Raw genomic sequence first — 24,000 nt, 5'->3', positions numbered from 1 at the left:
GTGTGTGTGTGTGTGTGTGTGTGTGTGTGTGTGTGAGTGTGAGAGAGAGAGAGACAGAGAGAGGTAGAGGTAGAGAGAGAGAGTATATCTGAAGTTACGGGATCCTGTATGTCTGAATCATATCCAGTGTTGTAAACCAATGTTACCTCAATTAAGAAAGAAAAGATGCAATTAAAAAAATTAGAAAAGGTTTCAGTCTTATCCAAACTAGAACTGTTAGTGAAGATTTCAGGACAGTTTCATGAAAATGTGATATATATCTGTAGTAAGGTTTTTAAAATATTCTTAAATTAGCTTGTTAATTATTGATTGCCAGCTTTGTATCAAATTTTATGTTTAAAATATTATTCATGCATACAAGAACTGGGGTACAGGCCAGAGGTGCAAGGGGGTGAAGAGGATTCACAACAAAGTGGGGAGCAGAACAGGAAGGCTGACTGAAATACACTACTGAGGGGAGCAGTGGGCAAGACAGGAGAAGGTGTGCTGTGCGATGTGGGTCAGCTCCCTGGTCAAATTTTTGCTGCAGTGGCTGTGGATAGCTGACATTTGACCCCTTGTGCCATCATGGAGGCCCTGTAAAACCTCTTTATTGAGCTATAATTCACCAATACTGTTGTCCCATTTAAAGACTACAGTTAATTTTTTTATATATAGTCACAATGTAGTGTGGCTGTTGGCCACATTTTGTTTATTCACCAACTGTGAATAATTGGGTGGTTTCTACCTTTTTGTTATTATGAATAATGCTACTGTGAACATTGGCATTCTGCTTTCTCATGAGCTTATAGAGGAAAAGTGTTCCATCAGGTGGTAACATTTGGAAGATCTGTCGGATTATTTTTCTAACTGGCTGCACCCTTTTACATTTCTATCAGTGGAGTATGAGCTTCCACTTTCTCCATCACTTCACCCACACTTGTTTCTTTCTGACTTTTTGATTCTTGTCAATGTAGGGGTGTGAAGTAGTATCTCACGTGGTTTTGATTTGTATTTTCCTAATGGCTGTTGATGTATGTTTACATGTTTATTAGTTCTTACTAACTTTTAACTATATCAAATCCTTCACAGAAGCCCTGAGTTGATATTTAGGTCCATTAATGAGAATGAATCAAAGGAATATATCATAACCACTAATTTATGAGATCTACATTTCATATCGCTGGAATCAGCACGTCTTGTAGTAAGTATAATAGGATGTCAGTAAAGATAATTTGAAGAAAAATCTAGTTAACTTTTAAGAAGTTTACTGCTGCTGGTGTGATAGTCCTTAGAGCAACTAGAAACTAATGGATTTTCAAGTAAGAACTAAATAATCCCCCTGTAATTCTTCAGAGTAAATTTCAAATAACTCATGTGTGAAGCCTCTTTACCTCCATAAACCTTTTCTGGCAATACTTACTAATCTGTTTTATCATGTCTTATTAACTATGAATCAATCATAAATAATTTAAAAAGAAGTGGGTCAACTCTTCATTTGAAAGGCTATCTCTCATTATGAGAGGTTTAATGCATTATTTATTTTTTAATAAAAAAATCTTAATTTCCTTGTAAAAATTTATTGGATATTTACTGAAGAACTTTGTCTCGTTTTCTTCTTTATAAACTTCAGATATCTGTGTCAGTGTGCATGAAAGTGGACAGAGATTAAAGTTCCCCTATCACTTACATTGTTAATACCAAAATTTGTTTGGTGGACAGTAGAGAAAAAGCAGTGAGACTTCTATTTTTTTCATCCTGATGTGACGTTCACCATATGCAGAAGCTGGTTATGGCCAAAATGAATAAACTCTATGTAGCTGTAGTTTATATAAAACCTGTATTTTTACATAACTGCGGGTATCAAGTATGTACAAATATTGTTTAATGATTTCCAGTGTGTGATTCGGGATTTTATGTTGCCCCAGTTCCTCCATCTTTCCCTTCCCTCCTCTCTAGTCTCTGATGTTCCTGTTAGAACATCTCACAGGAAAGCTGTCTCAGAATACAATACAGTATTGTTAACTATGGGAAATAGAGAAATGCCATTTCTTTAATAATATAAAATGACATCTAATGAAGCTGTGCTTATGCTTCCTATAGTAGAGAGTAAAGGGATATAAGAGCCCTCTTTGTAAATGTTTTATAAATCAATCTTGGCATGAGGTTATTGATGGATTATTTCTCAACCAAACAAGCTTCTACATACTTTCTGCTATGAACCTTATAACTTCCTTCCTATGTGAGGACTTTTCAGCTATATATCAGCTGTCTTTTTACCCCAGTATTTATCTCCCTCTGTTGCTCTCATCCTTCCTTCTGCCTTCAAAGTAAATGGTTCTTGTTCTACATGCCACATTTTTAGACCTAATCTTACGCATCTATGTCTTATGTAACGGTCATCAAAGAACATACACTTGACATTAGTATATCAATGAAAAGTATAATAAGACTATAACTCTGTTAACTTTTCTGTAACCTTTTACTATCATGTTCTACTTTTCATTAATTAGTTTTACATATGTTGATTTAATACATTAGCAGGTATTCATATTTTAAGTACACTGTCTCCATGTCTCAGCCACTTCCTCTAAGTCACTTTTCCCTACCACAGCAATGAAGTGTTTTCTGCCACCTTGAGAGCAGGGATGACAGCTCTTACTCTATTCACTCTGCTTAGTGTCCAGTGCCGTTGCTATCTTACAGTGAGGCTCTTAATAGTGGGGCTCAGTATGTGTCTTTTGAATGAATAAAATATTATCATTCATTTGCTAGACTATTTCCATACCTTCTAATACAACTTTCTAGAATTAGAACTCATATCTTGTTCAACTTTGATTTGATGCCTAGCATATAGTATAATTCTTATGATAACAAATGTTGGAATTCTGTGTGGATTAGGTAGATGATTTTGAAAATTTAATAAAGCAAGAGAATGGTTGCAGGTATATAAAAGATGAAAATAAAGGGTACAGATAAAAGCAAAAAAAAAAAAGAAGTGACTGAATCTTAGACTCCTTGAACTACCATGCTAAGAAGTTTGCTTTGAAGTATATAAATTTAAATATGTTAGAAAAATAGTATTGGGAGGAATGTAAAAATTAGGGCTTGGAAGTAATTAAGGTTAGACTATGATGGTGTGAAGGGGAAGTTTCCTTTGTAAAAGTCCTATCCTTTTATAGATGTGATGAGGCTGTATCTGTCAAAAACTACCTTTCTTCAGGAAGAAAGATTCTAAAAAACAATTAAAATGTATGTTGAATATTTTTTTTAGAGGAAAAAAATATAAGTATACTTTTACTAAGATGTCTTTAAGATTTACTTATTTATGCATATAGAACTGGGGTACAGGTTAGAGGTGCAGGGGTGATAAGAAGCTTCACCAGAGACAGAGTAGGGAGCAGCAGAACAGGAAGATCAATGAAGTACACTGCTGAAGAGAGCAGCTGGTGGGTCAGGAAAAGTCTGGTCTGCCATGTAGGTGACCTCTGGGGCTGGGGTCTGAACTAGCACTGAAGCTACTGTGGCCACCTTCCAGTGCTGCATCCTAACCTATTGCACCACCAGGAAGGGCCTACGAAGCAATCTTTTAATGTCATGTTTTTATCATATTGTAGTGACTTTTCCAGTACCACTCACTGATTATAGTTTATTCAGTGTTGTCTTTCTTACATCTCCAAGTGAAATCTTATTTACAGTTTGTTATTTTCAAGTGAGAATTTAAAGATAACTACAAAAGAATCTGAATGAAGAGACCTTCTGGATTTTAAAACTTTCTTCCTATTTAATAGCCGTGTCACAATTAACATAATTTATTGGCTATCTTACTTAATTGAGTCTTTTCATAGCATCCAACATAGTTTTCAGGGAGAAAATAGAAACATTAAAAAAAATTCATTTTCATTTTCTGTTGTTTGACATAAATTTAATTTTTAAACTTTTTTTAAAACTGAAAGATGAAACAGACAGTGAAGAAAGAAAAAAAATAAGGATTACTGCAGAGACTTTTGTTTATCTCCATATCCTCTGTTCCTTGATAATTGTTTCTGGACCGTAGCCACACAGCTAGTGACTGTATTCCTTATGTGGTAGCTGTGTGTGGCCAGAGGCTAGTTCCGATCTTGGCAAAGTGAGAAGAAATGGTGACAAGTTTGAGGTTGTATCTTTACAGGGAAGGACGGCAATTCCTCCAGTTCCTATACTTGTTCTCCCTCACACTGCAAGGTTATGCACAAGTGGAATCACAGATATCCGCGCATGTGTTGAAAGCCATGTCATGAAGATAGCAGAGCAATAAGAGACATTTAGATCCCTGACATTATCAAGCTGACTGTGAATCTGGACTGCTTTCTGTGTGAAAGAGAGGGGGCATTCTCTTGAGGCATGCTGCCTCTCATGGATATTTAGGGGCCCAAATTCCTGCCTTTTCATTGCTCCACTAAGTTCCAGGCATTGTCGTAATCCACCTGGTTGGAAGAGACCAGCGACTCACCTACTTGCAACTCATAAAGAGCAGGAGAGAGAGAGAACTTGAGACTGCATTTTTCCATTTACAGATATCATATACACTGGTGAGAGGTGTGGCTATATGACCTACACCTGATAGCAAGAGAGGATGAGAAATGTATAGCTATATCCGGACAGCCATATTCCTAATCTTTTTCTTACCACTTTGAAGAAGGAAACAGGATTGTCTTGATCTCAAGTATTATCACAAGCTTCTACCACACTTTTCCTTTATTTCTTCTGGTTTTAGAGGTTTTCCTTTCCCTTAGTTCTTATATATATTCATTTATATATTTTTACACTTTCTGGTGGTATTAACTCCTTCCCATCTTTCTTCTAGTTCACTTATCTAAGGAATAAGTGTCTACTGAGCTCTCCTGCTCTGTGTTAAGTGTAGGTGAAGGCCACATGTCAAGCATGTGATAGAAACCACGGTCTCTCTTCCCTTATAGCTTACAGTTCAGTGAGTAGAAAGACATTAAATGGATCCTGGAGGTCCCTGAGATAATTTTCTCAATAACACAAAGATGTTGTCTTTTTCAGTGTGTTATTTGTTTTGACATTGCTAGTAGTAATGGGTTAAACTGCTGAATCAAGTCAGTAGCACCAATTTGTACTAGTAGTCATTGTATTCTTCCCCACTGTGCCCTTGTTGAGAAAAGACACTGAAAGTAATTAAAAAAAATAATTTTGACTAATGTCATTATTTTTATGACCAAATGGGAAATACAGAATAATAAGGATGTGTTTATTTTGTTGTTGTTGTTTTTACTATTACTATTTTGTGTGACTAAGTGAGAAATGCATGCAGAATACTTCTGTGTGTGCTGAAGTTGTGTTGATGGTCCTGAGAAAAAGCAGTTGTGTGGTTGAGCTATACATTGAACATGCTACTTTCCCTGGAATACCATTTTTCTTTGAAAAAGTGACTGACAGTTTATGGTTAGTCCAACTTGGGGATATGGCAGTTAAGTCTGTCATTGCAAAGAAAACAGAAATATTATGTCACCCATAATATTTGATCTTTCAACCAAAAAAAGAAAAAAAAAAAGGTATCATTGGGACCTCAGCATATTTCTAAGCAAGACCTAATCCCTACTCTGATGAAATTGCTTCATATCAAAAATGTCATTTTTTAACATATAGATATACATATGTGTTTATAAATACATTCAATTCTGTATAACTCAGGGAACTAATTTCTAAATCAGACATGGGTAAAGATCCATTCCAAATAAAAGATAAACCAATGGAGATTAAAGTATCAAAGTATGAAAAGTTCATAGAAATGTATTAATGCTAATGCAGTCAGAATTTTGGTATAGAATCAGTGCCATTAAAATGTTCTTCCCTTTTGTAACGACATACTTTGTAACAATGTATTTTTTTATATACTGCAACCAAAGTAATTATTACATACAAAATGTGAAAGTAAATACAAGAATCTAGCTATATTTTCATAATTCATTTGCATAAATGTAAAACACTGTTACTTGCCCCACTTTTGAGGGAAAGTGGGAAACTTTATTTTTCTTTAATAACAAGTCAGTAAGTTATTCTGTTCATTTAAGAAGAAAGGTTTTTCCTGCCTAACCAGTACTCACTCTCTAGCTTACACCAGAATGACTTAGAGAAATTGTAGAACACAGATTGCTGGACCCCACTCCTAGAGCTTCTGATTGAGTAATTATAGCTGGATCCTGAGAATATTTATTTCTTAATAGTTGCTAATACTTCTATTCCTGAAATCATACTCTGAGAACTACTGTTTTCATCGGATGTATTGGGCAAACTTATTGGAGTTACCAATTGGGAGAAGAAAAACAGTGACCATTAAAAAAAAAATAAGTAGTACAGGTATAGACACAATGACTGGAAATTTTTTATTTTTATTTATTATTATTATTTTTTAAAGATTTTTTTTATTTATTTGTACAATCAGAACTGGGGTACAGGCCAGAGGCTCAGGGGCAGTGAGGCTTCACCAGAGACAGAGTGGGGAGCAGAACAGGCCGACTGACGAAGTACACTGCTGAGGGGAGCAGTGGGCGGGTCAGGAGAGGTCTGCCACGCCATATGGTCACCTCTGGGGCAGGCGGGAATCGAACTCATGCAGAAGTGGCTTAAGCTTCTTAGTGTTGTGCTTTAACCCTCTGCGCCGCCAGGGAGGGCCAGTCACTGGAAATTTTAAGCAGAACAGTATGTTGAAAATTGAGTGAGGTTCAATGTCTGAGGTTTTACCCTAATGTCAAGCTAACATGTGAGCCTATCACCATTTCATGGATGTTGGCAGAAAACAAGAGATGGCTGGTTCAGAGACAAAACGGACATTATCACTGCAACTGCACTTGCCAGCAAATCAGCATTTGTGGTTATCTACCAAGTCTCTGTTCCCCAAGGGCAGCATGAAGAGAACCAGGCAGTAGGTTATGTCACAGTGAGAGGAGCCCTGACTGGAAGGAACCACATTTTCTTCCTTTACATGCAGTAAGACTGCCTGACCTTTGCCCTAGGGGGTGCCTTATCTCTATTATGCTGGAGAGTAAACAGACATTCCCTCTGTTCCAGATGAAGGCATTATTGTCTTCCATGACTGGAAAGATGGTTGACAGCAAAGGCAATAGGTGTCTCTCCTCACCTATGTTCAGAAATGTGAGACACCCCACCTAGAATTGTAGGTCCACATAGGAAAAATTGAGAACATTTGTGTATGTTAATTATTTACTGGTAAATCGCTGGGTGTAAACATGAGACCAATTAGATTTGACAAAGCATTGTTTCCTGATAAAAACAGTCTTCCCTGTGTGGTTCTAAATTATTTTCACCAGTGTATGTAACTGTGTAACTGGGAGTCGAATTCTTTTTGTTTCTAGTATTTATATGAGCTATAGTATTTTTATAAATTAAGTTAAAATTTTAGTAAAATTAATCTTTCATAGGACACTATGTAATACTCAATAAATTGCTCCTGCAACATGATTCTTTTGGACTTAGGGTTCCTCTGCTACTGTGGGCTCTAAATGGCTAATTCTCCCACATCATTTTTTTTTTTTCCTGTCTGAATTTCTCTACCTTTTTTTTACAAAGCATGCAATAGTTATCATTTGACCTTCACTTGGTACAAATGCATCATTAACCTCCTTTGTTTTTCCCTCATTAACTCAAGATAATTAAAGTAATACTACTTGGCACAGAGTTAGTCCAAACTCTTTTGGGGTCCTTGTGACAAGAAGCAAATCTGGCTTTTACAGTTGAAAATCAAGGGGAAGTTTTCCTCATGTATGACTAGAGTGAAATATTTCTTGTACTTGCCTGCATTTATGTTGGTGTTCCCTTTGATTCTCAAAAGTGTCCTCATTTGGATGATAAATTGAAATATTCTCCCCAAGTTTGACTTCATCTAACCCTGCAAGTACTGCTATCAGGCTTTTCTTCTCTCAGTGCTGCTCCCCTTTGTGTGGGTCCCATCCTATCATGGTGTCTTCCATGAAGTGCTCATAGAAAAGGGCCTCTGGGGGGCCACAGTTCACATTATATTTTCAGTACTGTGATTTTTTTTTTCTTTTAATAGTTTTCATTGAAAAGAGAACCTATCTGGTTCTTCCTAAAGTAACACACTGGTTGACAACACTTTATATAAGGTATGAAATCACATCCTTCAGATGTATGTTACCACACTCCCACCACCCCCATGAAGTCACCCATAGTCCTTCCAGAGTGTACGGTACCCCTCCTTCCTTGCCCTCTGTTAGCCTCAGTTCTACAGTCAGATTTCTAGGTTTTAGATCTGTTTGATTTTAGCTGACATTTTCTTTGGTTTTTGGATATTCCAGTATAAGTAACATCTAGTATTTCACTTAGTATAATCCCGACATATTTCACTTAGTATAATCCCCTCTACCTCCATCCATTTGTGACAAATTGAGAGTTCATCATGTATAGCTGAATAGTATCTCATTGTGTATGTACACTACATATCCTAATCTACTTATCTGTCTTTGGGCCCTCAGGCACCTAGATCTTACTCCATTTTCTTGTGGAAAAATTAAATAATAAAATATTTTTTTTGAAGTTTTACATATATTTTCACATTTACATATTTTAATTTATAAAACATTTTGCTCAGTGGCTTGTATAAGGCATATAAACATAAGGAATTTAACATCCATGGATAGTCTAATGAAAACCATAAGGCCACTTTTTCCTTGGCAGGGAATCAAATAATTGATAGCTAATCCAGAGTGGTGGATAGATGGGTTCCCAAGCCATTACATATTTGGCATTGGTGGTAAGTATGTTAGACCCATATGAACACAAACACATACAGTTTTTGAACTATATGGCTGTTAATTCCTATGAATTCTTTGAAATGATTCAGACAGAAGTTCTTCAGATATCTCTTATTATACAAATTATAAAAGCATGATTAAGAGAATTTTTGCTGATAATTTTCAAATATGCAGGAATATGCTTGTGATCTCCAGTTCCCCTTCCTTCTCACTTTTACCTATAGGTTCATCTTGTAGAAATAGTGATCTTAGTTCAGTTAACTGAGTTATGTGGTCTCATTGACTGGGATTTCAGGAAGGAGCTTCAAGTGTTGAATGTATTTCTCCTTTCTTCTGGCCTTTCTAGAGTAGCCCTGTGTGTGCTGTCATTCTTGTTCAGTGTAACAGTGTACCTGTCCCAGGCAAGATTGGCTCAAGGAGCATTGTTTTGGGGAGCGAATATTGGAGAAAATTGATCAAAGGATCTGGATTATGGTGTTTACAGTCACCGTCAAATTATTCTTATATCCAAGAATGTCAGATATGTTTCATATATATGTTTATGCTTACTTAATTGTAAGTTCAGTGTTTCTTATAGCTAAGTAAAATAGATTTATGGATTATTACCCCTGGTAGGGAATTAATAATTTAAAAGAAAATCTTTTCCCAACCCAGAAATCCTCTTCACAGAAATAATATATTTACTGTTGAATAGACATTGAACAAGAATGTAGTGTACAGCACAGGAAGTCCACTTAGGGAGTGAAGAGACAGGAAAGAATCTCATCCCCTTATTAGCCAAATTAATTACTTATTCACACATGTTTTCAAAATAAACAGTAACTTAGTCCTTAAGTAAAAGACTTGTCACACTAATTCATCATAATTTTACCTGTTAATAAGAGAGATTGTCTGTGTTAGCTGGCTGGACATATCCATATTGGAAACAAATTTCTTATTTACCTTTTTGCAGGAGGTAGTTTAGCAACTTGAAAGAAGGCATCCACCAAAGTTAGGCTCCTACCATTCCCCAAGAAAGACATTCCAGTCATGAGCTGGCCAGAGATGCGGAGGGTGAGAGGATTCACCAGGAAGAGTGGGGAGCAGAACAGGCAGATGGATGAAGTACACTGCTGAGGGGAGCAGCGGGCGGGTCAGGAGAGGTCTGCCGCGCCATGTCACCTCTGGGGCACGCGGGGATCGAACTCATGCGGAAGTGGCCTAAGCTTCTCAGTGCAGTGCTTTAACCCACTGCGCCACCAGGGAGGGCCAACCTATTTCATTTTTAACAGTTTTAACATTTCTACTACTTCATTGGAAGAAAGGAAAAAGTACTTAACAGTTTTTCCAAAGTAAGTGCTTTAAGGAAGGAAACAGAAGGCAGACAATTCTAGTCCTTTTCTTTTTCTTTTTCTTTCTTTCTTTCTTTTTTTTATTTATCTATTTATACACACAAGAACTGGGGTACAGGCCAGAGGTGTGGATGGTGAGAGGATTCACCAGAGACAGAGTGGGAACAGAACAGTCAGATTGACTGAAATACACTGCTGAGGGGAGCATTGGGCAAGACAGGAGAGGTTTTCTGCATCATGTGGGTCACCTTCCTGGATGGGTCGAACCCCGCCCATGCATCATATGGGTCAGCTTCTTGGGTGGGTCGAACTCCACCAGTGCATCATATGGGTCAGCTTCTTGAGTGGGTTGAACCCTGCCCGTGCATCATGTGGGTCAGCTTCTTGGCTGGGTTGAACCCGGCCAGTGCATCATGTGGGTCAGCTTCTTGGGTGGGACGAAACCCGCTAGTGCATCATATGGATCATCTCCCTGGATGGGTCAAACCCCGCCTGCAGTGGCTGCGGAGAGTCCCATAGTGTTGAGCTTAACCCCTTGCACCATCAAGGAGGCCCCTATTCCCTTACCTTCAACAGGAATAATTAAGCTCCTTATTTTGTTTGCCCTTATGCCCTACTAATTTGCTTCTATCTTAAATGTAAGGACCTTGATCATGTTAATTTTCTAGTAGCACCATGATAACAGAACTGACTTTAAGTACACTTTTAATTTGGCTTTATTACAATTTAAACAAAACCGTAATTTGGTTTTATTCATGTAAAATGTTTGATCATTATGTAATTAGGATTTCTTAATGTAGAATAGCAATGCTAGGAATTCAGCATTAAATGATGACTTGATTGAGTCATCATTTTAATAGCTGAACAGACTGTGATGTTAGGCAGCTTACAACTTTGAAGCCAGGAAATAAATGATATTAACATGACCCTAAATCGAGAATTAGAAAAGGAATCTCCTTTGGGGGGGAGTAAAACGAGATGACAAGTATTTGTTTTTTGAAGTTAAAGTGTTTTTTTTTTTTTCTCCCTGTTAAACTTTCAGTGATTAAAACTTTGAATTTCCTACGCTGCCCAACAACAAAATCCGGGAGAGGCACCATTGATTATGAAATATATCAGTATATTACAATAAATTACATAATATATTTAAGGAATTAGAATCCATCTGCAGGTTACTGCTTCACTTAGATCCTGATTCCTTTTTAGCCTCCAACCCATCAGCTCCTGATTCCTTCCCAGATGCTGTTAGTATGTTGCTGCACACACATGTCCCGCCATGGCACAGGATAACCCTCTTGTGTTACTGTGGTGATGCTCTTTTGCCCTTCCGCCATCTGTCCAGTGTGTTATCAGATGCTGAGTCTGCTTTGTACACCTGCTGGGCTCCATATCTGCTCTCACAGGTGCAATTTTCCATCAACCACTTCCTCCTTAAACAGAGGCCTGAGGGGGGTTCCCCTTTGTGATCACACCTTTCACTTCCTAGCTATGACCCTGTCACACTCCTTCTTGGCTCTTCGGGAGTTACAGTTCTCTTCCCTGCTACTCTAAAGTGTCTCGTTTCACAGCATGACAGTTACTTTACAGGCTTTGACTCATGCTGGCCAACCTGGCCTGGTGACCATATGCTTTGATTTTTCCTAACCAGTGCATGTTTCTATATATTCCTTACTTCTTGAAAGATAAGTGTTTCCACCCTTTAATCGTATTTTAGTGAAATGCAGTAGCTGCCTAGCTGAGTATTGTTAGGAAAATGGACCCTTTATTCCCTTTGCTTGCCTGCACTGCCTGACATTTTATTTTTTTACAATATTGCTTCCTGCTAGGCTCTCAAAAATGACCCCTCAGATACGTAGAACAACTTTTAACTCACTGCTGTTTACTATGTGTAAAGGATACCAGTATTCAGAATGTAGGAACATTAACAGGCTGTGATATTTAGTTAGGAGTTTCTGCAAGGACTGAAAATTGAAAACTAATTATATAAATTGCTAAGCTTTGATTTTTTTTTTTTCTTCAGTGTTCCTGTTTCTAAGATGGCATGCAGAGTACAGCATGATGAGTGAAGAAATTAGGTAGAAATCCAATTGATAAGTCTTTTTCCCACTCTGATGGTAAACAGATTACAGGTTTTTTTTCTTTTTTTTTTTTGAACCACAAGCCCTTGTCTACATGCTCATTACAAAAGTAAACTAAATGTCCTAGGTCACCAGTTATTTAAAAAAAAAAAATTAATTAATTAGAATTTAAAGAGGATGTCTAATGTCAATAAATTTCTTTTCTGGTTAAGGTTTAAAAATTCTCATCTATGTGTAAGCAGCCATCTTATTCTTTAAAATTCTTTTTTATTTCCCCTTGTATGGTTCTCAAACCTCGCTAGCTTGTCTCACGGGCCTCAAGCCTTTCTCTGTGCCTTTGTTTATTTCACTTACAGAATGCACCATGGATTCATCAAAGTTCACTTGTGTCTGTGGCACTACCATCTCCATATAGGGGGGACACTGGGATCTAGAATGTGCCTTTATCACAGCATAACCACTGCTGACTTAACTTGCAAGGCTCTGAAAATCCAGAGAGACCTCTTCAAGGGAGCCCACTGCAGAATGCCTAGAATGTGCTGCTTGGGTTAACCTCACTTGAATTAGAGAAATGTGTGAGCCATAATGCCTGCAATTGTGCTTTTTTTCGGAGCCAAGTACCCTGTTGTTGATTAATAAATAATGGGTTATTTATCTGGGAATTGTTTATATTGGCAGATGCCCTGAAAGATTCAAAAGGCTGTCTGTAAATGTAGAATGCCCTCATTGTTTATTCAGCTTCTACTTTTTTACTTAATATAGGATATCTTTGGAAGTTGTTTTGAATATCAAATCACAAGTAAAATAGAAACATCCCCCTGCTACCACCACCACTGATTTTCAGATAGGTCATTTAATTGTGGCCTGTGTTCTTATGTCTTAATGATATGCGTGTGTGTGTGTCCTTAGATGATGGGAACAAGCAAGGGGTGTGGGTAATGAGTGCAGAAATTTGCTATCTAATTGTATCTGTGACAGATAAAGTCATGTACATTTCTGGTTGACTATGTGCCTAGCACAGGTTCGCTGCTAGAATTGAAGAGTGAGATGCTGCAGGGATCACATGGGGAATAGATCAGGGAAGGTTGATAGAGGTAAGCATTATGCTAGAGGGTCACCGGCCAGGGTGGCATGTTGGATGTTGGCAGAAAAAACTGTGGAAGGTTTTCATCAGAACAGCAGTTAAGTTGTTCAGTTACATCAGAACATACAGTGCTGTAGGAATGGTACTGAGGTAATCAAATATGGACCAGGTAATGAAAACCCCAAGTAAATACGCTGATGACATGAAACCTTGGTCAGAAACATGTAGTCAAAAGGATAGGCCTGTCATATCATTGTTTTGTGCCCTACACTCAGATATTCTTAATCAGGAAGAGCCTGACATATAATTGATCTAATCAGATGGCAAGATAGCTGCTACTGTTAAGTGTGAAGGATAAGAGGGCTCTCATTTTATAAAGAGCTGTTTCATCAATAATATTTTCTTGTTAGGACTCATTGTGGTGGAGACTTTACATTTGTAGAGAGTCAAGATGTATTTTGAGAGTGAGCTTATGATTTGTGTGATAAAGGGGGAGAAAGATAGAGACATTTCTTTTCTGTATATCAGTATCCCTGGTACTAACAAATAGTGTTGTCTAGGTGTCGTTTAATAACGGTGTTTGGTGATCTGTTGCATAATATATAGCTGACTTTTTTTTACTACTTTTTCATGTGACCACTTGCCATTCTTGCCATCTGTGTCACAAGAGGCAAATGTTAAACGTGTAATAATTGGCCAAAGAGTTAAAACACATTCTAGTGGGAAACAAAATATTGAGTAAAACTAATTTATAGTGCTTCTGTGTAAGCTATAGAAGGTTATATTTTTGTTCTTTAGGAAATACACACAAGCAAAAGTATCTTTTAGCATATCTGTTTATTGAATTTATGTATGATGAAATAAATGGGGCTTATTTTTGAAAACTTTCATGTATGTTTGGACTCCTATAACAGTCAATTGAGAAGAATGAAATGTAAGTTGTGTATGCTTTGGGGTTTGGATGAGTGATGAAATTACTTAAGTGATGAAATTAAATATGGTTTTACTTTCCTTTTATAGGTGCTGGTGAGTCTGGGAAAAGTACAATTGTGAAACAAATGAAGTAAGTAGATTGAAAACATTAAATTTGTTTGTTATGCTCCATCAAAGGTACTAAATGTTCCTTTTCTCCCTTTGTCTCTTTAGAATTATCCATGAAGCTGGTTATTCTGAAGAAGAATGTAAACAGTACAAAGCAGTGGTCTACAGCAACACTATCCAGTCAATTATCGCTATCATCAGGGCTATGGGGAGGTTGAAGATAGACTTCGGTGACTCAGCTCGAGCGGTAAGTCACTGAAATTCTTTGAAGCAGGCCTGATGAGTAAAGAAAATACCTTGCATGATAATACATGCTGTGATACATAGATTTCTTAACCATCTCTAAACCATTTGATAAAAGGAATCAAAAGGGTAGTAGAAAGTGAAATGAGTCAGAAACTAGCAGTGAGTGAAATGGGAATATACAGCATTATAGAATCTTGCCTTTATAGCTAGAGTTCTTCCCATATCCATAAGATGGCTTGGACAGTTCCCTGTTTTCTGTGTAAGGTGGTATTGTGTCCCTCTGTGCCTCCGTGGCAGTTGTTAGTAGTTACTTCTGAGTTTATAGTAAATGGTGTATACTGGCATTCTTCAAATTTTGTTTCTTCATTTTGGAAAGCTGAAATGGTTTATTGTATTCATGCCCAGTCAAAAAAAAAAAAAAAAACAGTCTGGTCTCATATAATAAAAAAGTATTTGTTTTCCTATCTCTGGAATAGGAAAATGTTGCTTGTTACAAACACTAGAATTGCACCGTTAAAGGGGATCTTTGGGAGACTAGCTAGATAAAATGAAGGCCTGGAACTAGCTTATCATAAAGAAACTAGAACCCAGGAGATCACTTATCTAAGTGATAAGCAACATGCTTCCTCATTTGATCCGGTAACTTGTTTTGGTTTGATTGGAAGCAGCTCTGGTTCAGTCCATTTGACAGTCTTTTTTTTTTTTTTTTTTTAAACAGTTTCAAATGTGTTAGTTCATTCTTCAGATTCTTAGTAACTGATGTAAAATTTGACCTATCCAAAAACCTAATAGATGAAATCTCTAGCTTAATTTATAATATTTTTGTACCAAGGAGGTGATTACTTTTAATAGTTATATTTTTATGTATTCAAATTGTGTATGTGTGCAAGCTCCATAAGAATACCATTAAGTTTTGTATAGACTCGTTTCTTTTTGTCCTTTTAGTTTTTTGCTAGAACATTTTTTTTTTAACATCGAGGTTCAATTCATGTTTAATAGGGGAAAATTTGAATGAAAGTAACATTAGACAAATCAGATTTATTACAAATTACTTTAAAATTTCTGTTAGACATTCATTTATTCAATTTTCCTTTTAAACAAAGATTTAAAAACTGATGAATTAAATGTTCAAATAAATGGAGATCATTTTTAGTAATAACATCTTTATCCTCCTGAAACAAAATTTGATCCTATCCAGACGTTTTTTCACCTTAATCTCCCTATCCAGTCAATTTCTAATTTTTACCCTTCTGACACTTAACAAATGCTTTTAAGGGGTCTTTGTCTTACACAGAAGTGACCCAACATTAGGTAAAGGAGAAAGGACTGTTATAAATTCTACTCTACACCAATTCCAACTGTGATAATGGATCTCATTTATTACATCTTTACATAGTGTTCTGCTTTCAGATCTTACAAGATCTTCCTTAGCAAGAAAGATTTTTATGATCTCCTTAGGTAATTGAAAAGTCATATTTTTTCAAAGAATGTTGTCATTTTTTTGCTTTCATTTTTTTCTTTGTAACATAACTTGTTCTTAGCTTTGGACTGAGTGGGAATAACTGCTTTCTCACCAGGATTTTTTCTTCTTCTAGAAGAGTTCTGAGATTTTGAATCTACATGTGGGCCTGCCTAGGTCACCTTCATTTCATGAGTGCTAACTTGGCCCACTCTATGAGACTCTAGCTATAACCTAGGAGCTATTTTCTTCTTAAGTTCAGACTGTTACTCCACAGATTTAGAAGAAACACAGTGTAAACAAATCTTTCCTGGCAACCATGTATTTACCTTCCCCTGTCTTACAAAGTTAGATCATCTTTTAATCTTATGGAAAATAATTCTTCCATGTTTTTTTTGTCTCATTTTTAGCACAGTTGTACTTAGATTCCTGGAAATATTACTTGAGCCTTTCTAGGTGGAATCTAGGTGTGTTTTATAACCTGATCATCTCTCACCTTTTACAACTTGAAAATGTTAACTTTTAGGTGATTCTGTTTCTTGGACACTGTTTTTCTCCCATTGATAAAATCACTAGTCCAAATCAGTCACTTTAAATTACTTAACCTCGAAGTTTTCTTTATCGTAAGATGAACATAATATCAATCTAGTAGGTATCCCATTTTTTTTTCCTTTTACTAAAGTATTAAAACTTACACATTTCTCTCCCAGATTAAGTTGAAATCATCTTACTTCCCTTCTTGACTTTTGAAACAAAGCCAAAAAAACCCCAAAAACCTGCTGGTATTTTGATTGGTATTATAGTTTAACATGTAGATAAAATTGCTAGGCAATTCTCGCTAAATTAAAGAAAGGGTGACCAATTTGCTATGGTTTGCTTCATATGAAACTTGCCAACTTTGCAAAGTAGATCACACATTAAATATATAAAAAGAAACATTGTTTAAGGCTAGCACAGGGCAGTCAAGTTTAGTGCCTAATGGTCTTTCAGACCTTTCAGAATGAAGGTACTCAACTTTGGATATCATAATATGGTAGATTATTTTGTTTCTAATAATGTGAAATTAGGAAAACACTATGTTGATGCCTCCTAGCATGTTTTAGCCATGACATCATTTCGAAAAGTGGTACTTAAACTGTACGCCAGGAACCAGGGTTTGTCTTCAGCGTGTGTTCAGGTTGAGTGCAGAAATTAAGGGGAAAGCATTTGGACATACAGCAACTGAAATAATAAACTAAACCAAAATAAACCCTAGAAGTCAGACTGAACATTGGGCTGCCAGAGGGACAAGGGCCCAGTGAACTCTAGTGGATGTTTACATGAGTTGTGGTAACATGCATCTGAAGGGGTGTGAACTTGTTCTTCTGAATCATGCAATGTTCAATACCTTACCTAAATTTAAAAAAAAAAAAAATTGACACCACTTCAGGTTAACAATTAAGAAGATAAAATAATTCCATTATCTTTCAAATATAGCATTTATACTTCATTTAAAAAAAGTGTAAGCTAAGGAAATTAACGAAGATGAGCAGTAGGTATGTATACACACACAGAAGAAAATAGCCAAGAGAGCCTCGCCCCCAGATTTAAAGAAGATAATTCAGATAGTTGGAAAAATGGATTTATATTTTGTCACTTTTCTAATAGTATTAGATGTGAAACAGATTGGAAACCAAAGAAAAAAACTCAACTGTTCATTCATCACAGAGAGCATGAGAAGTACTTACTTGGAATAACAGATGGTAAGAATCAGAAAACGTTGCCTTAGCTGTTCCTGCATATAGGCCACTTTTCTGTTCCTCTCATTTGAGTTTTCATTAGTTAATGATTGTCTTCCAGATTTGCCTGAGAGTTTGTGAGAAAGGTTCACCTTCCTAGCAGCAGTTTATCAGAGTGCTTTTTCTTAGTTCTCTGGGTCGTCAACACATGAATCTTAGATTTAAAGATAGTGACGAAATCTTATTTTAATTTGTACAGTTTTTAGCATCCTCATTGACTATATTTTTATTTCTGTTAATGGCCACATTTTATCCTTTTCATTTATCGGTTATTGGAGTCTTGGTATTATATTACCTGTTTGCTTATTTTTATACACAAATACCTTTTGTCCTCAGGTACAGTACTCACTATGTTTTTTCATACTGCCTTTTAATGGTTGGGTTTTCATTACTTATATCTTCTCCCCTCTCTAACATTATGACTAACTTTAAAAAATGAACATCAAGATTTCATGCTAGCTTAAAATTTCCTAGAGGAATGAATTTTAATGTTGTTTGCAGTTAATCTCTTGACATTTATTTTGTGCGTAATTGGAATAGGATCTACATTACTTTCCTATTCAGTGGCTAAATATCTGTGTTTCTTAAATAAGTATCATTTCCTACCAAGTTATCTTGCCACCTCTATAGGACATAGATTTGATTTTATTAATCTGCATTAATACCAAACTGTTCTCCCATATTGTAGGTTTTTAATAAGATTATTTTAGCCTTTTTTCTCTAATATTATTTCTCAAAATTTTCCCAGTTATTTATTTCTACTAGTAATTTTTTCTAGACATTTGAAACATTTACCTACAGGTAGTATTCTATTTTATATTTGGAATTATTTTAAGATGAAGAAAGACAATTGTATATTTTGATTCTGACAAATGCTGATCTTTATAGATAGCAATTGATAAGCACTTATCATTTCAAATGATAGCTAGTGTTAGTTTTAAAATAAAATGCATTTATAAGATTCATAAATACATGCATAAAATTATTTCTCCATATCTTAATTTTCTTTTACATAGTGAAGCTCATTTTCACTATAATTAGTCAATTTTTGCTTTCTGCAACTTAATTACAATTAGATTTTTAGATTTCCATCCTTTAAAAATGTGTTTTAGGGGAAAGGACTTGCCTCAGTAATTTTTTACCTTTAAGACGGGGTTTCTGTTTATACTTAGTTTCTCTCTACTTTATCATAATCATCATCATACCAAATACCTTGAATTTTGCATCCTTGTATTGGATGCCTCTGTTAAAAAGCTTTTATCAAATAAAAATTTCTTACCTTGTACCTATGAATTGTTCTCTTGCGGCTTTGTGTCTAAACACTTTTTTTTAAAGCCTTCAGCAATCTAACATATTAGAAGATAGCCATCATAGTCACTTAAGTCTTCTTTTCATCCTGAGCAGACTTTTCTGAATACTCATAAAGTGGGTGATATCTACTAAAAAAAAAGTGCTGACACTAAGTAAAAACAGTCTTCCAGATGTCCCCGACCATCGTTGGGAAAAGAGGTCCTGTGTTTCCTGTGACAGCATTTCATGTTAGCCTAGTTGCCAAAGCAAGCAGGTACATGACCAGGAGCGAGTCTCTAAACCTGCTCGTTTATATTTTAATTCTTAGTATAGTGAAAGCATATTAACTTGGCTCCATCCAAGCAGCATCCTTGCTGCTCCCATATAACTGCCTGCCAAATAATGTTTTTTTTTAATACCATAAAGAATTCTTATAAACTGCTTTACTGCCCTGTAGCCCTTCTGATTGAAGTCCAGTGTCCTTCTATAATCCCTGTTCTTTTCTACCAATGTCACACAAATTGGGTACACTCATGTTTGTCTTTCTAAATGGAGACTATATTTCTATGATGAGATGTCATCTGCAGTTTTAAATTTTACCCTGTTGCTGGCAGTGGTTACTTAATTGTTGATTAACATGTATAATTGAAATGTTGATTAACTTTGATCCACAGGCTCTTTTCATACAGAAAATATTACTTAGAATGATTTCTTAAGCAACCTCCTGTGCAGATTTATTACCTTTTAATTCTTAGTATATTGAAAGCATATTAACTTGGCAATTTACCGATAAGCAGAATGTTATGGTAATGAAGTGAATAGTCCAGTTATTTTTTCAAAGTAAAGAGACTATTTCACATTTTGTGAAGACATTTTCAGTGTTTGAGAGTACATGTGATAAGTACAACTTTCAAATATTTCTCATGTCTTTTTTTTTTTTTTTCAGATTTCTTCCTAGAAATTTGAAATAGACTTTAATTTTTATCCCATACTAGAGGACACTAGTCTTTTCTGTCAAGAAATTTTGTTGATATTGAATGAAGATACTGTAATTGAAGCTCATTAAAAACCCACCTAAATGAAAAGTATTTTTCTAAAATGGATGGGGAAAATTGCATTTGATTGTATTTAATACAAATGAACAAATTTAGAAATGTCTTATTTGGAAACGGAATAATTGCTGTTAATGGCACTAAGAATGACTTGAAACCATGTTATCTTGAGGTTACTAAGGATATTGTACATGTGCTACTTGCATGCATTTCTCTTGTGATTCAATAAAAAGGGAAACATATGCTTGAATAATATGTTCTCATGCTGAGATAATTATCTTTCATGGTGGGTTCCATCTGAAAATTGAATGTCTCACAAACTGGCAGCAGAATAAATTTATATTGTTGGCTAGTGTTCTCTGCTATTCTGACACCAAATGCTTTTATTCTGTACACCTTATAAGTAGGTCATCATTTTAGAAAGATCTATAATACTTTGCTATTACCTACAGGCTAGAGTTGTTATTCAGTACTGTAGTTACTACATGTGGTTATTGAGTAGCTGAAATGTGCTAGCTTTATAAAACAAATACCACATATTAAAAGTATACAAAAAAAGAATGTAAAGTATCTCAGTAGTTATATGTTGACTTAATAATTTATGTATAGGGCCTGCCTGGTGGCAAAAACTGATTAAATCTCAGCACTATCCAGCTGTTAACAGCCACTGCAGCAGGAGTTTGATCCTCTACCAGGAAACTGACCCTCATGGCTCAGCAGACCTCTCCTGTCTTGCCCGCTGCCCTCCCTCAGCAGTGTATTTCAGAAAATCTGCCTGTTCTGATCCCTACTGTCTCTGGTGAAGCCTCTCACCTTCTCCCCACACCTCTGGTCTGTACTTTAGCCCTTGTATGCATAAATAAATAAATGTAAAATAAAATAGTTTATGTATAGATTTTAAAATGTTAGAGCTAATTTTACCCTTTTTTACATTGTAAAATTTATATCTGCATCACTTAACCCCTTATTTTTCTTATGGGCAGAACTGTGGTTGCTGATTACATGTGGATCACAGTAAAAATTTTTAGTTTGAAAACTTTAAATTCAGTTAACATTGAGTACAGAATTTTCTTTTAAATATTTTTACATCCTTCCTTCTATGTGCTTCATGACCTTGTAATGCAAACAATCATCCATGACTCTTGGTTATGGGTTATATATTGATTTTAATGTATGCATACTTTCAAACTCTTAAATTCCAGACTGCTCTGTGAAATTATTCTTATTCCACAATGATTTCTTCCTGCATTGGTGGTATAGTGGTGAGCATAACTGCCTTCCACAATGATTTCTTCCTTCTGTGAACTTACTTTGTTTCCAGAAAATGTATCAGAAAGCTAACTTTTATATTCTCTCTTATGAGAATCACATTAGTACCTTTGGAGGTTACATTATTAGAAATATTTTCAGGAGGGACACTCAAGGCAAAGTTTGCTGTTTTCTCAGAATTGATCATCTTTAGTACACTCCCAATATGGCCTTGATAGAAAACGAATATCACAAAACAGACTGATGATGTAAGATTATGCTCTTTTGCTTAAGGCACTGCTTTAAAAATGCTTCAGATAAAGATAATTCACTATTACATTTCTTTGGTATCTACACTGTACCCCTTTGCATTTTGGTACATTTTATCTATAGTTGCCTGTAAAAATCTCCCCTTTTGCTTTCTTTATTCAGGATGATGCTCGCCAGCTCTTTGTGCTGGCTGGAGCTGCTGAGGAAGGTTTTATGACTGCAGAACTTGCTGGAGTTATAAAGAGATTGTGGAAAGATAGTGGTGTACAAGCCTGTTTCAACAGATCCCGAGAGTACCAACTTAATGATTCTGCAGCATAGTAAGTAATCAGAACTTCAGAACTAAACTATCACGAATAATTACTTGTAAGTCAGATATACCTCCAAGTCAATTTTATTGCCTTATTGGCTGACATATTCTTATACAACTCAGGATATTCAGGGTGACAGTATTTGAAAACCTTCTTTGTCTCTTTTTCAGACAGCAATGCTGTTATTTCTGTTATGTTCAAAGGTGTATCAAGAGACTTGTGCTTATGCAACTCTAATTAAAATGTGGAGAAAGGGACTACTTCTAGTATATTTCCAAAAAAGTAATCAAAACTTCCCAAAGTTTACTCTGAATCGGAGTATATAATTTTCCAGGGACTAGCTATGTGGGGAGGGAACCTTAGTTGCGTTCTTTTTATTTTAATAGTGGAGAGAAAGGTTACTTATGCAGTAGACATGTACCCTGTTTGAAAGTGGGGGAGGGAGGTGCATGGTATCCCAAGGCAGTGACCCCAGAAAGTTTCTAAAGCAAGTTGAGAGAAAACCCAGATGAGAAAACTTTGTTTTGTGATCTACATAGAATAAACAGACTCAAATATCTTTGCATAATTTAGCACACAGATTGGAGCATATCAGATATGATGTACTCATATCTTAGTCTCAGACATGTACTATGTACTAACTTTACTTTTCAAGATAGTTTCATTTTTTTAGACTAGACTTCTAGTGAGGATTGCATAGACGATAGATATTAGAAGATCTTTGTAAAAACAGGAACTTTGCCAAAATGAAAAATTAGTTCGTTAGTGTAGTCCTTGCTGTTACTATAAAACCCATAACTTTTAGTACATTAACCTGTATTTCAATGTTTTACATATATTTAATTGCAAAATATATATAACTGCAGTAAAGTAAGCATGGTCTGTTTTGGTCTAATTTTGTAGCTCTATTGCCTGACATAGCTATCACTCAATATGCCCTTGTTTAATAATGAATGAATTAACAAACCAAACTGTAGGAAGGATAGAAGACATTTTAAAGCATGAATGCAACTTTTAGACCACAATGTTTACTTTGGCACTTCTAGCACCTTCAGAGAGATTGTTCTGTGTTGCACCCAGAAAATTAGCTATTTCAATAGTTAAGGGGTGTTTCAGAGGACACAGATTGCAGTTCTTTTCCCATCTGGCTGAACTTCCCCAAACCCCTGGCCTATTGATTAAGATCCTTTCTCCTTAGACAGACAGGCAGTAGGAAAATGTCACTTTGGCTTCCATAATGTTATTACTAGTAGTTCTAACCTTCAGATGGCAGTAATGGAGTTATTGGCCAAGAATGAAGGAAGTCACAGGAAGCATTTTCACCATAGTTGTTGGAGGATTTCTTGATTTGACCTCTTAACTGGAAGTGTAAGATACCACTCAGTTCCCTTTTCACACTCTGAATTTGTGTCCTCTTAATTGGAGTTTTTTACAATGCTTACTTTTCTTTTATGTCTTGTTGAACTATAAATGTGTATTTTTAGAGACTATTAGAATTATAGTAGTTTTAAGCAAAGAAATTATGTGAATAATCACATACACTTTAAAAGACACTTTCAGAATTTGCATGATCTTTGGCTTGTTAAATCATATTTCTTAGTTATATATGCAAGTTAAAAACACATATTTGGGAGATTACCATCTAGATTATTTCCAATTCAGTAGCCCAGGCTATCTCTCTGTGTATTTTTGTGAACAACACACACATATTTAATGCACAGTCAGTTTTTGGGATAGCTTTCCAGCTCTACCCTTAACAAATCAAATCTGTATTGAGCACTTTTTGTTTGTAAGTCCTCTTCTAGTTGGCAAAGGAACAGAATCAGAATTATAACCAAATGAAGTTGTAATAACCAGAAACTAGATTTTTGTAAGTTATAGTTCAATATCCCACTCTAGTACTACAAAACACCACAGTGCTGCTCCCTACATTCACTATAGATTTAATTCAGACTTCTCATTTTAAAGTTGTACATACTTATTAATGGTGGAGGTTTTACTTTTTGAGAAACAAAACTTGGCTATTCCTGTCTCTGCT

General features: G+C 35.7%; 1 protein-coding gene across 2 annotated transcripts in view; it reads left to right on the top strand.

Annotated features, from left to right (window-relative positions):
* GNAI1 (guanine nucleotide binding protein (G protein), alpha inhibiting activity polypeptide 1) overlaps positions 1 to 24,000 on the top strand; it is a 145,977-nt gene that overhangs the window by 108,842 nt on the left and 13,135 nt on the right. For both annotated transcript variants that reach the window (XM_012720833.1, XM_004676895.2), the window contains exons 2-4: positions 14,288 to 14,330; positions 14,414 to 14,555; positions 21,814 to 21,971. In XM_012720833.1, the coding sequence (XP_012576287.1) occupies positions 14,288 to 14,330; positions 14,414 to 14,555; positions 21,814 to 21,971 (343 nt within the window). The remainder of the gene's footprint in view (positions 1 to 14,287; positions 14,331 to 14,413; positions 14,556 to 21,813; positions 21,972 to 24,000) is intronic.

Source organism: Condylura cristata, unplaced genomic scaffold (genome assembly GCF_000260355.1).
Source record: "Condylura cristata isolate star-nosed mole 26May11 unplaced genomic scaffold, ConCri1.0 scaffold00005, whole genome shotgun sequence".
NCBI classification, from domain to species: Eukaryota; Metazoa; Chordata; class Mammalia; order Eulipotyphla; family Talpidae; genus Condylura; species Condylura cristata.
Note: the sequence above shows the minus strand (reverse complement) of the source record. Positions and strands in the feature narration are given on the sequence as shown.